The 14712-nt window shown below is 35.5% G+C and overlaps 1 protein-coding gene across 2 annotated transcripts in view; it reads left to right on the forward strand.

Moving 5' to 3' along the window:
• The window catches only part of LOC145992548 (cyclin-dependent kinase 2-like), a 50825-nt gene that overhangs the window by 15970 nt on the left and 20143 nt on the right, over positions 1-14712 (forward strand). Inside the window, exon 2 of one of the 2 annotated variants that reach the window (XM_083128904.1) lies at positions 46-72. The exons of the other annotated variant lie outside the window; for it this stretch is intronic. Within the exon in view, the coding sequence (XP_082985030.1) occupies positions 46-72 (27 nt within the window). The remainder of the gene's footprint in view (positions 1-45; positions 73-14712) is intronic. 2 annotated transcript variants of the gene reach the window in all.

The raw sequence follows: 14712 nt of genomic DNA on the forward strand, positions 1-14712 counted from the left end.
ATATATATATATATATGTATATATGATTTTCATTTACCCTTGCAGGACAAAGTCTGCAGCTTTTCCTTACAGGTAAGCAAGTTACTCTGATTTCAAAAACCTAAAATTTGGAATTCAATTGACTATACCAAATTTATTATTGGACTAACTGATTTACTTGTGTAGTTTTAGTACATAATTTTTTTCTTCTTTACAGGAAAATGGATTTTATCCCAGTACTATCAGCAATATATCAACTAATTGTTTCATGAGTTCATGAGAAATATTTATTAAATCACTGGAAATTATTTTAAGAAACCTTTACATTTCTGATGATTCTTGCATAATTTTTGTTAAACGGTTAATGATTTTTTGGTGGTGGCCTCTATAGATTGGTGTATATTTAGTTGATTCTGCAAATATATGAACATTGCCCAAAGAATTGACCTGTTCAGTTAATGTTTATCCTTGCTTGGTGTAGGGCTGGTATTTGAATTTTAGTAATGCAAGAACTACAGATTTGACTTTTTATCTGAAAAAGATCAATTGTACAGGCACAAGATGTGTTTGTTTGCAGATGCTGTTGATCCTTTCAACAATGGTACGGAGAACTTTGGCAATAGACAGCAGCTGGTTTGCCAATATCCTTGGTTTTCACTGACCAACCCCACTGTTGTCTGATCTGTTGGCAGAATGTCAATGGTTTGGCATTTTCCCATTTGACTGCACATTGAAAAACTGATATTTTCACTAACTTCTGTTACATGCTATAAAGTGGCCACAAAAGAAACAACCTTCGGCAAGAAGCCTTCGTGCATCTTCTCTTTTACCTGGTGCTGGTTTAATACTGTACATATGTTTCATTCGAGTTAGTGGTAATGTCAACTGTATGTGACTATAGAGCGACCACAAACAAAAGAACCTTCGGTGAATAGTCTCCGTGCCCCCCCTTCTTCCGCTCATCTCGGGCCATAAGGAAGCATGCTCCACTCTGCCCCTCCCCTCCACGTGGGAGTAGGGTGCACAGGAGTCACGGGTCTGCACAGGATTTTTTTGCCTGTGGTTCCACTATAATTGGTAATTAATAGCATAGATCGAGAATGCATGGCACCTTACTTCGACATCCTCCGATGAGCATTCGTGTTTGAGTGGATTTTTTTTCTTTCCCTCCTACATTATGGATGCTATTACCAGCTTAGTTTGCAGCAAAAAAAAAAAAAAAAAAAAATGTTGAGAAAGTGAAATAAATTGCCCAAGAGTTCCAAACCCGACCTTATAGAACAAATTAGAATATTACTACCTACCCTGAATCAACTCTTCCCAGGAAACCTTGCATCTGTTTGAAAGTATGACAGCAAGGTTCATCATGTAACAAAATCACCACCATACTTGCCAAAGTGGTGCAGTGCTTGCCAAGGAAACAGTGTGATATTAACTTGTCTGGATACTTTTCATCATATAGTGTATGTACATAAAGTCTGAAAGTGAATATGCAAAGAGGTAGTTCCTACATGGAGAAGATGCTCTTCTTGATGGGAACGTCTGCATGCAAGGCTGTCAGATGTAGGAACTCACACTGTGGTATATTAAATTGAATTATATCACAGTGTTTGAGTTTCCTATATCTTACAGCTACAAATCTGCCAGGAGCCATTTTCTTTGTATTTGTGAGCTCATCTGTGAAGAATTTTCCAGTTCAGACACTCCATATTTGTTTTCAAGAGAGAGGTTGACGAAGAGCTTTGAAGACAACCAAGATCACCGTGTGTCCTGAAACTGGAAGCTGAAGAAACTTCTTGGGGACAAGATTTTTTATCTATTCAGACGAAAGTATTTTTCTTAACATTATGCCATGACCAAAATGCTATCATGTTAAGTGAAAAATCTTAAGGCATTTTCCAAGGATAGAATCAGTCCTATTTCCGTAGCATATAACCAATCAGAAGCGAGCTCTATGTCACTAGTGTAGATGTAATGGCAGCTGCATGGTATATAAATAATGTATCAGTTCACTTTTTAAAAGTGTGTAACCATTCAGCCGAGAGGAATAACATTTCCTCCAAAAAGGTATTAGCTACAAATCAATGGTGCTGCTTAAATACATACACCTATTACATGTATGGAAGAATAGTTGTTTTAATTGTAAACACTGGGCACTGGCTCATCTCGTATACCTTTTGTGCTGTATAAATTATCTAACATTCTCTGCACGTTTCACATTGCATATTCTAACCCGAATGTTACAGGAAATGCTTCTGTGTAAAGTATTGTCTGCTATAAAACAAATACTATAAGTTTTTTGGAAGCATTTATTCTAGCAAAAATGCTAAGGGAAATTTCCGTATAAAGTGGGCCTTAAGATTACCCAAAGTTTTTTTTTTTTCAATATATCCTGTATATTTGATTTATAGTTGAGATGTGTGTGTTTTTTAGTCCTCTCCCGAGCTTAAGTATATTAAACAGGAAATTGTTGACTGCCCCTTCCGCTATTTTCAGTGGAAATGCATTGTGAAGATAATGATATTGTACATTATTAATAATGGAAACCTTATGCCCTGAATCTTGCAATATCTAAATGCATTTTACATGCACTATAATCTTTTGCCACAATTTCCATAACTTAAAATTTATCAACATTATGTATGGCTGATGGTGTGAAAATAAAAATTCAAGCTAATGAATTCTTTACATATGTATTTCTGGTTTCAATGAACAAATGCTAATTATAGGATTTCAAATTTGAAAATACAAGTTTTAACACAATGCCATTAACAGGGGCATATAATCCTATACTTCTAATAACCTTGATATTATCCTACCAATAATCTAGAGAAGAAATATGTATAAGTAAGGTATTGGCAAAATGAGAGAGAATACCACCATGAGCATCCACAAGGGAACACTTGCCCCCCCTCTGAGATTTCTGGAAAGTGTTAATGTAATTCGAATGGTGAAATTGTAGATATATTTTATTTAAAAAAAAGTATTCTTTTCTGTAACTTACAGGCCATAAGTTAATGCATAGCAACTAATATTATTATGAGAAATAGGGTTAAATTTAAGCTTTGTCTAGGGTGACCAGATATTTTTTGACCAAGAAGAGTATAGTCTATAGGTTGAAGGTGGGCATACATAGAACATAAAAAGAAAACGAAAATAAGGGTGGCTAGTATTTGTTATTGCTTCTATTATGGCCCCTATAAAATAGGCCTACACTCTACAGATTCAAATTACTTATGGGTCTAATGTAATTAGCTAATTACAAATACTTCCTCACCAATGGGCACCATCCATCATTCATACTTCTGGGATGATTTTGCTTGCTTGAGTATGTTCAAGTCGTCCTTTATTGCCAGTCCAAACTTTTATAGGTCATGTCCACATTGAATTTCACTTTCATTACTTGTTCAAGTGTTGACACCAGGAGTGTACTTTTTCCTTTCGCCAAAAAGTTTTCATAACACTGAAGAGTCTTTCACAATCAACATTTGTACCAGGCAGAGTAAACAAGAATTTTATAAGAGGCACAATCACTTTTAAATTTGACTCAGCCTGTACTGACCTCCACTTACCCATCATTGTTTCTTTTCTTTCTGTGGATTTTAAGGCATTTTTACGCGTAAAATAATGGATGAAATTAAATAGCAAGGAAAATAGTATATTTGGGGATTTTTGCAAATTGAAAAGAGTATAAAGTATATGAACCTCTAAAAGAGTATAATACTCTTAAAAAGAGTATGTCTGGTCACCCTACTTTGTCTATTTTACGCTGATTATCTAACTAAAAAGCCGCTTTTTGACCTACATGAATTAATGCTAAGTTTACAGTTATGCAAATTGTATACAGAATATGGAAATTACAAATGTTTTTTTTAAAAAAAAACATAAGTAGTAGTCATGTAATAATAATAATAATATTAATACGTTTCTGTGACTGCACCCCCTGATAAGAAATCCTGCGGGCGCCCTTGAATACCCCCACCCCTCCCCAGTAATTCAGAGATTGGGACGCTAATATTTTTTTTTAAGTGTCCGAGAGCCAACTGAATACTTTCACCAATCGAGTTTTCGGTGAAATTGCCAAACAATGACTCCTGAGTGTCAGTTTTTATACCCTACCCTAAACAATCGAGGAAGACAGCAGTAATAAACTCTTCAAACGAGAGAGTATTTTCTGTTTTGAATAAATCATTTTTCCAATAGGTTACAAGATGTACCCTACTCGTTGCATTTTCCATTGTTATTCACGAGAAAAGTAGAGTGCTCTATTTGTTTAATTAGCCATTTTTTTCGCGTTTTTTAAAAGAAATACTTGAAGCGAATCCCAGATCGCATTGAACCTAACTTCGTGCCTAAATTGATGATTTTTATGTAGCGTGGTCTTTGTACCACTTTCGGCTAATCGTGACCATGAGTCATCTCACCCGTTTCCCGGCCTGGATTCGAACCACGAACCCCCTGTCGGCGTAGCGCGCTGTGCTAAGCCATCAAGGCCGGCGGTTGAATCGCGACCATTAGGATGAGCGGTGAAATTGATAAAGCGACACTCGCAAAGATCACTCGGGCCGGGATTCGGACCCGTTACCTCTGGCGTCGTAGCGCTATGCTAACCACTCCACCATGTAAGTCTACCTAGTTCTGGTCCTTTCTTTGTACATAGAAAAGTTGGTTTACATTTGTCTTCAAGGCAAAGTGGCATTTCATTAATTTTAGTTTGTAAACTAATTGTAAAGAACTTTTTTTTAACAATAAATATTGAACTATTATCTGTGAAGCATTGACTGTTGGTAATAGGTAAGCGGTAGGCAATTATGTCTGACAATCGCGAAAGATATATTTTTCCGTCAATCGCCAGAATATTTGTATTTTATTCAATACTAGTAGCATGGACTTCCGCAGATTATTTTTTTTCATTGAGGGGAAAGGGGGTGGACGTAGCGTGTCTTCCTCCATACTTTGTGCAGAGGTATTCGCAGATTGTTTGGTGTTTTGTTTCAATTCTTGCACTCATTGCGTAAAATAATGAGAATAAACATGTTGATGGACAATCTCGGAGACCCCGCTACAAGGAGAAAATTGCCAATCTATAACATGGAATGTTTATTTTGGGGGAAGGGGTCCTAAAAAAAGAAGTTAGCTCTGTGGCTAAGGATGTTTGTTGCTAACTTGAAGAGCAACAACAAGTTTCTAAAGAAGTTCATGCTGTTTGATTCTGCATAACTGGTTCAACGGCGTCGTTTTTGAAAGCAACCCAACACCGTCCCATGGTACTGTTGAGTCGTTCTGGTAACATTTTCAAGTACGTGGCGGCAATATTGAGTGCGTGAACGTTTGAGAAAATGGAGGTAGTGTTGTTGTCGTTTTCCTTTGTCTGTCGAAGTATATCTAGTTTACGCGTTGTTATATCTTGGCTCCAAGTTGTATATCATCAGAAACATGTAGCGAAACCAGGTTGTTCGTTCAAACAGTATGGTATCGTCATACAAGTTGCATAACCAATGTATTGAATATGTTGAATAATGATGTTTACATGAAAAAACATACTTATTATCGAGAAAAACTCGTCTACGTGTATAACATAACCTGTTTACATTCTTTCTTTGCAAGACAGATTGATGTTGAATAAAATTAGTTAATTTTTAGGTTAGGTAACTTTTGTACTTTACATGTAAACATTTTTGCATGCTTACGTTGTTATGCTGACACATACTGGTTGGAACGAAAAGTTCTGTAGAAGTGTGTGACAACAAATTCCCGCCATACGAATTATGGTATTGAGTGATATGATCGTGTAATTATTTCATACGTGTAGCGAATATAGTTTGGTCATTATTTTTACATGTTACACAATATGTTCCACCAGTGGCGGAGCGTGACCTTTCCAACAGTGTAAGCCTATCATGATGAAGGTTATTTCCCGTTGTGCTTATTTTTGGACTGACATGGTTAATGATTTATCCACACACATCGACCCCCCACCCCCCATTTTTTCAGAACACTTCCCTAGAATTTTTCACCAAATTAAAAATTCTGGATAAATCTCTGGGATTGGTGTTTTCTTTGCTAGGCTGTGTATCTCCTACATTTCAACTGATAAATAAGTCAGTCTTTTTCCTATCACAATGAGTAACGTAACGATAAAAAATATGCAAAGTTAGATAAAATGAACAATAATAATAATAATAATAATAATAATAATAATAAAGAAACGGAAACAGAAAAGTGCAGAATACTTTTTACAACCGCATAACCAAGTATCAGCTTCGTACCCTGAATCACAAAATCGGCGCACTTTATTTTTCGTTTCTGTTACTATGCCTGCTAGAGAAGGAAGGGGTGGGCCTACCTACATCCACAAGTTTCTTCTTGGCAGCAAAATCCTTGCTGGATAACGGCGTCTGCACCAAGTTCTCCACCCCACCGCACAATCACACTCGTTTTAATCCATAATGCACTTCACTAACACACAACAGCACAGGACCGACAGTCCACTTTGAATAGATGGAATTCGCAAAAGCAATACCTCGACAACAAGAACGCGGAAACAAAAAGAAACCAGATCCAAAATTGGTCATTGCTCAAAGCAGTGATCTTTCGGACTGTGAGGGGAATATCCCTTTCGGATATAAATAAATTCCCTCCCTTGCCTTAAAATTCCCTATATTTAGTAAAAAAAAAAAAAAAAAAAACAATATTAATTGTAAAAGAAATGCTCACTAATTGTAGGGACATATTCAGAAATTTCTATCAAAGGACATGTAAGTGCTTTCTTAGGATAATGTAAAAGCAAATCTAGCACCTAAAAGAACATAAACAGGCTTTTCGAACGCTGTTCGAAGAGTGTTTGAAGCACGGACTACGTAATTAATAATATTTGATTCACATTTGACATGAGATTTGTAAAATTGGTTCAATCTTCAGCTTTCATTAACATTTATTTATTTATTTATTAATTTTTGCACTTTTTAGCTCAATTATTACCAGCTGAGTTCATACATAAACGGAAAACAGAGATCTTAATACTTCTGATGTGTATGCTCTCCTACAAGCTAAAAACAGAAACAAGAATTAGGACATCAATGTGTATCTAGTTTTCCCGTATCCCGCTCATTTTTAGGTTTCTCCTTTTTTCCCTTCCTGTTAGATTTTTGCTTCAGAATTCCCTGTTCCTGGAAAAAAACCTCCTTGAAGCACCACCGGCTCAAATTTCCTTTGCCGTCAACCATTCATACCCGACAACGCTGGAGCCCCTCCTCTTGCAGGACCTGTCTCTCGCTGACGCGTATTCAGTGAAGCCAACCTAAGCATAATGGTGCTAAATCTCGCACAAGTTTAAAAAGTCGTTTGTAAGTTTGGGATATAAATAAAACAAGAGGGCCAATTTTCGTTCTGGTTGAATTTTCTCAAACTTTTCACATAGAACGCCGAACCTGGTCGAACCCATGCCGTTGCTTGAACCATTCGAATTTGTATTTATGTTTTTGTTATAAATTAATATTAATAATATGAAAATCACAGAACAATTTAGTAGTATGTAGCACAATTCGGAGTTTAAAAGACACCATCGATGTCCAGAAGGGACAAGGCAAGGAGACTTCCTGAAAAATGAATGTCAACCATTTTCACACATACAATTTCATTTCAGTCACATCAAATTGTTAATTATTGTAAGGGCGTTGCAGAAAAATGTTAACTTCAAATTGAATTAGTATATTTTAATATACCTAGTTTACCCCAACCCCTAAAAAAAAAAAAAAACTGCTTAATCCTCCCTGGTGGAAATACTGCGGACGTCCATGAACAACACTTTTTCTAAACATGAGGTTTGCAACGCTGCTGTAAGCCTGTGGCCGTAGGTTTACAAACGTAGGGTTTGGCCCGCTCTTCTCCCTATATTCCTTTACTCCTCTTCATCCAGATACGGTAGGCACCGCTCCTTCGCGGTCAGAAATTTGTAAGGCAACGTTCAGAGGGCTTACAGCTTTCCACAAGCAGAAGGCGGGAGATCCCATGTGCCGCCTGGTGCTGAAGTGTTGCAATCTAACAAACAGGATCTCGAAGACTGGTATCGGACCGAGTTGAACTTTGAAGTTTTTACTAATTTTGCCATATAATTTCATACATTTTACTAGAACTAATAAAGTGTAAGCCCGGCTTACACGGCTTACATGGACGCTCCGCGCCTGTGTTCCACCCATCCTATCCGTGTTGTCGACTTAATTTGTAACAATACACCTTTTCGATTTTTAGTTGTCAGAACTTTCGGTGTATTAACCTAGTAGCCTACTAGATAGCTGTTAATAACTTGACTCATTTTCTCTTTGTTTAGTTTATTTCGTGTGCAGTGGTTATCATAACGTCATGTTTGTTTTCCTCCCAATACTGCCCCCATTCCCCCCTGAAAGAGTTTTTACCGAATTACTGAGGAAGATTATTGAACTTGATTTTTTTCTGTTTACACAGTGCATTATGCAATATGCTGTGCTGGATATGGTAGAGAAATTAGGTAAATTGAATCTGATATGTGACTTCCTCTCAAATTTCCGGAAAAAATGCCCCCATTTAAAAAGTATCTGTTTTTATAATGATAGAAGTTTTCGTAGTGTGAAATTTATATTTAGTGTCATTGGGATTGAAATGTTCAGTAAATTCTTTGGTAAAATTTTGATAGTGTCCCAACACCTCACTCGATTATTTCGTCATTTTTAACTTTCGTACTTACCTATTCTGCATTGTGAAGGATTCTTCAAGGTGCTATTTTGCTTTTTTCACGAAAAAATGTTCATTTTTTGACAAAGAAGAATTATGAAACCATTGACGTTAACCCCAAAAACCATTGATGTTAGCCCCACGAACAATCACGGGGATGAGGTATGCCTATGAGGTTAGGTTAGGTTCCATTAGTACTCATTTCTTTCAATTTAGCATATACGGACAACATTGGTTTTTCTCGAAAGAAAATACGGTAATTATGCGATATCCCCCGAACACCTTTCACTCGTTTATTTCGTTAATTTTAGCATTGATACTTACCTATTCTGCATTACAGAAAATTCCTTTAAGGTGAAGTTATGCCTTTTTCCATAAAATAGTGTCAACTTTTCATATTACGAGTCATTATTTGTCTTCCTTGTTCCGCTTGGGTAACAGACAATATGGCGTGCACTCGTCATGGATCATCGCACGTCGTGATTGTTTTGTCGATTTGGAGTGGGTATGCAATGTTTCAACCTTCTTAACTGAAAATACCTACTTTCGTGTTCATTATGTCATTACAAACCATTGACGGATAGCCCCAAAAATTATTCACGATAACCCCACGAACCATTGCCAGATAGCCCCAAAAACCATTCACGATAGCTCCACGAACCATTGACGGATAGCCCCAAAAACCATTCACGATAGCTCCACGAACCATTGACGGATAGCCCCAAAAACCATTTCTGGCAAGGTTAGGTTAGGTAAGCATAGTTAAAAAAAGACACGTTTGGAAACACTGGCGAGACCGCATGACTTTCGATACTCGTGCCATCTGCAGGTACATAATGGAAACAATGGCATAATGTTGTCGCTTTACAGAAAATGCAAGTTCCTTACATAGAAAGTGATTATTTCTTGTTCTGCAGCATTCTATGGTGAAGTTTTCAGTTTCCGTGAAAGAAAATACCTCCCAAGAACTTCGACAGTGCTACAGAAACTCATTTCAGTAAGTAGTTTCTTGTGTAAGAATGAAGAAATCCGTTGGGACGCTATCGAAGTTTTACCAATTTTTTTTTATAATTGTCGCAAGCCACTAGACAGTAAAAATCACTTATGTTATATGTAATATGATGATTTCAAGTGGCAGGCTATGAACCAAACACCAAAGAGTGTTTGAAAGTTTTTCCACCCCATTCACTAGTTTCAGGTTAAGTTGGGAACAAATGTTTTTAAGGGAAGTCTTGCAAAAGTGTGTAAAGTGAGAGTTGTTTTCCATAGCCCTGAGAGTACTAAATGTGATCAGCCCCCTCAACCCTAGTGTTGGAATTATTAATAGAATGTGTAAATTTTATGCAATTCTTAAGTTAAATGGTATTGTCCTCTGATGTGTGTATCGTATTTATCATAAAATTATTTTAAAATATACCCATAATTCGTGTACAGTTAATTGGTTCCAAACTTCTAACCACCAAATGTATTAAAGAATGAAAAGAAGAAAAAAACATTGGTAATTACATGTTTTTATTACTTTAAACCAAGTAGTTGTGAATTTATTAAACTGTGAAGAAGATTCTAAAAGTAGTTTTATGAATTGACCAATTTTTATGTCAATTTTCATAGTCGTGTATCATACTTATGTTCTCTTCCAACATGAATTGTGTATCAACCCTCTAGTTTCCTTTTATTTCCTATTATGCAAGATTCTATGCATTCGTTGCCACATACAGTTTTTGTTATTTCATTTTCATTAGTAAGTTTTTATTGCACCATGTGATAAAGCCATTAGTTCCATTTATATTATATGACTTAACTTTAATCCAAGTAATTATAATATAAAGCTAGGTACTTAATTGCTTTTCGAGAAATAATTTCCTGCTAGTATATTAATCCAGTAATGTGCATGTGAATGTTTACTAATATCTATATAACTTACATTTGTGAGATTTTACTAGTGTCTCAACACAGGTAAGTTGTATTTTTGAGTAGCTATAAGTGTCATGGATATTCAGAGGGGAGAAGGGGGTTATCCTCCCAGGAAGATGAATGTAACTAAAATCATATATTTTACTTGCATAAATTTGTTTGTCAGTAATTTACATTAATGATAACGGACTGGTACAGATTGTTGAAGAAACATGGTAACTTCAAACTGACACAGTGCTTTGGCACAAGTACCTTGCTTGCCTCCCTCCCCCCCTCGGAAAAATAACCTGTAGGTGCCACTGAAAGGTTTTTAATGTAATATTTCATCTGTATTATAATTTTGTGGCTAAGGTATTGTTTAAATAAGTCGGAAGTTCGTTTATTTTGTAATATTCCTCCTTTGATAGTGATATGATTAACTCTTGAAGATACGAATCATTTTAGATCAACATCTTGTGTTAATGATATGAGCATTGCTATTGGTGCAGGCAAATAATGTGTGGGTTTCCCCCCTATATTTAGATTTGTAGTTTTGACATATTCCATTAAAATATACTTGTGACGCACATGTACGTATCACATTGTATTATTATTATTGAGTGATAGTTATTTCTGATATACTTTCATCCAATTAACATATTTAATGTCAACGAAGTATGCTTTGTTCTGAAGTCATATCCTGGGCAACATCAATGCCAACTGCTAAATAAAAATGCAACCTTTTGGTGATTATAATATGAAAACTGAAGAGATATTCACAACAGGTTTTCTGCATTTTAAAACCCTCAATTCAGATACTTTTGATAGCCAGTATATTTCATACAGTAAGTTCTTCAAACTCGGATTACTTAACTACTGTCACAAAACTTCGAATTATATTCCTTCGACAATTTTTGATCACCCTTTTATTCACAATGGCTAACGTTCTTCATATAGACAATATTCCTTCTCTAATAATGATTCTGCTGTGAGCAAGTTGGTTGTTATTCTTGAAGTGCAGAAACTGGGTGTGATTCTATTTCACTCTTTTCATGTTATTCTCTCACCAAGTTAGGATTGTGGGACTTTTGAAACACTTCGTAGAAAAGTTTTAATTGCCCTTCTTTGACAAAGAGCTTGCTTGTTATTAATTGGGGGGGGGGAATAGCCAACACAAATGTGGTCTACTTGGCTTTATAGTAGGGATGGGCGGATACCAATAAAGTACCAATATAAAATTTACCCTGGATATTTTACCAATCTGATATAAAATTGCAAATGGTCCTTGAAGAACCCGAATAGTTTATTGACCTACTTAATAAATGTTTGTTTCCAGATAGAACTTGCATATTTAGACATTTACTTTTTTAAAAAGTAGGTCATGGAGATTATCCATATAAATTATAACGGGCTCAGAAGTTGATTAAAAATTTTATTTTTTACTGAGCCTTGAAAACATTGTTTTTAATTTACATTTTTTTCTGCCTTGTAGATTACTTTTCAGTATATTTTGCCATCTTTATTGCATTTTTCATATTCTTCTCCCCTGGTGTTTCGTATATTTTAAATACACTTGGTAGCATATATATATTTAAATTTTCCGACATAGTATTTTTAGCAAGTTTGCCATTCATCGAAAATATGGTCAAGCAATGGATTAAATGATTAATTGTGGTATATTTATTTTTCCTTGAGCAAATTTAAAATACTTTGTGTGATGCCTACTTTGAGGTTTCCTTGCTGGCCACTATAATCACTCCAATCTGTGATTTTAGTCGCAATATAAAAAAAATATAATTGGATGTATGTGAAACTCAACTGTACTTTGACCAGCAACTGTATCGTGTAAGGCCCATTCTGAAAGGAAATGAATGACAGAGAAAAACCTTGAAGTGAACAACAGGTTTTGTCTTATTATGCAACCACTCTCTTGTAATTTATGAAAGAATCAAGCTTTCATTTTAGAGCGAAAATTACACTAGCCTGCGGTATGAACCTCAATAGGTTTTGCTGGACCCTGTGGCCGAGTGGTTAGCACATCGCACTGCGACGCCAAGGGTCCTGGGTTCGAATCCTGCTCAGGCTTGGTGGTTTGTGAATGTCCATTCATCAATTTCATCACTCATCCCCATCTTCGCAAAGTAGCCAAGAGGCACAAAACGCGAAGTAAAATAAACTAAATCAACCAATAATTTCATTTTTGTTTCATTCAAGATCTTTGTTCATATTGAGCATAATGTGGAGACATGCGGTAGTATTACTATGCTGCGCATATAATGTAACACTATAAAAGGAAAAACTTACATTGTGCAACAACTGGATGTGATATACAAAAACTGTTGTTATTTTCGAATTTAGGTCATGATGTCTACTGAATCACCTCTTTTCATTTTTACCGCAAAACCATTGCAGGCTAGTGTTATTTTTAGGTCATTTTTTGTTACTACTTAGGTCAACTTCAACCCCCCCTAATTATAACAAATTTGTGCACTAAATTATAAGATGTTTATAAATATGTCGGATCGGTAATTTTACAACTACCCTAATATGCCTACATCGGCCGATTGATCTGTCCCATCCCTAGTTTTTAGTAATATGAGTTGTACAAGTGTTGATTATTAATGGAATGGTCTGACAGTATTGTTATTTGCAATTTTAACTGTCCATTATTAAGTCTGTATGTGCAGGGTTCAGTAATTAGTATAATATAAACTTGGAATCTTATTTGTTTGTCTTATATGAATGTTGTGTTTCTCAATACAAAATAACTATTCAAATTTACTGGTTCCCTTAATTTTATTGCATGTGATGAATGCACTAACTGATCGTGCTGCGTTAAATGATATACTATTTTTGATGTAGTTTATTATTGTAGCTAATCACCAGTGGTTACCACAGAATATTGCTTGTTAAGAAACTCTTAATTCATCACGGTGGGATTTTATGCATGCAAATCATTGGGATAGTATCCTCATAGGGTTGCAGCAGTGAGGAAGTTTTATTGACAGATCAAGAAACACGTACCAAAACTTTGGTGAAATATTGTTGCAAGTTGAGTTCACGTTCTTACACTCTCAAGTAAAGTCTTGTCCACTGAGTACGAGAGGTATATTCAATAATTTGTTGTGCTCCTCACCAACAAGATTCTGTGATGCTCATACCAAATCTCACTTTAATTCAATCCTTAACCTCTCTATGCATAAAGTGGGCTTAAAATAGAAACACACTTTCATGAAAGCCTCTACAAAAGTTTATCTTCCTTTTACAATGGCTAACATCCTTTATTGTATGTACAACAGACAAAATGTGACAAAGTTTGTAATTATTCTTGGAGCTGGGTCTTCATGATGCTATCACCTTGTAATCAGGGAGGCATGGGTTCAATTGCTGGTGGAGTCACATTGTTTCAGAATTTGTACTGGAAGTCCAGTCCTGGGTAGGCTCTGTGATTATAAAAGGGACTTCTGTGGGCGTATAAATTTAAGATTATTCTTCCCATTATTCCTTTTATCTAATATCCTGCTATCTTGTAGTAGATTCTTTGTAATAGTAACGGTCCACTTATCATATTGATACCTTTATACTGGTTACATTTCTAGCTGGCAGTTGTAAATCAGCAATCAGTTGAATTTCCTTCGACGATTATCAGGCATTTTCAGAAGGCATCAAATATACCACATAATAGTTTTCCTTGTATGTACGCATTGCTTGCATTTAGAATTATTTTCCTGTAGTTTACGGTTATTACAAACACAAGAAAACAGTTTTTCATTGTGACGTTTCAGGAGCTCCCTTCATCAGACATTTATTTTCATTTTGACTAACAATGGTTAGCCACCATCTTTAAAATTTAATGTAATAGAAAACATCAACAGACTTTGAAAACAATGATGACTTTAAATTACCTGATGATATTTGGGATTCATAATTTTAAATAAAAAAATAATGTGATCACATTTTTTTATCTGAAATGAAAATAACAGACTGCTTCTTTTCACATTAAAGTTGCTAGTTTCCAACAATGTAACATTGCCAACATGATTATTTTTGTTTAAAAAATTGCTAACCATTGTTATAACTGTATCTTTAGTCAAAATGAAAATAAATGTCTGATGAAGGGAGCGTGTGTTC

This window comes from Lepisma saccharinum, chromosome 1, assembly GCF_977018435.1.
Source record: "Lepisma saccharinum chromosome 1, izLepSacc3.1, whole genome shotgun sequence".
In the NCBI taxonomy this organism is placed as follows: domain Eukaryota; kingdom Metazoa; phylum Arthropoda; class Insecta; order Zygentoma; family Lepismatidae; genus Lepisma; species Lepisma saccharinum.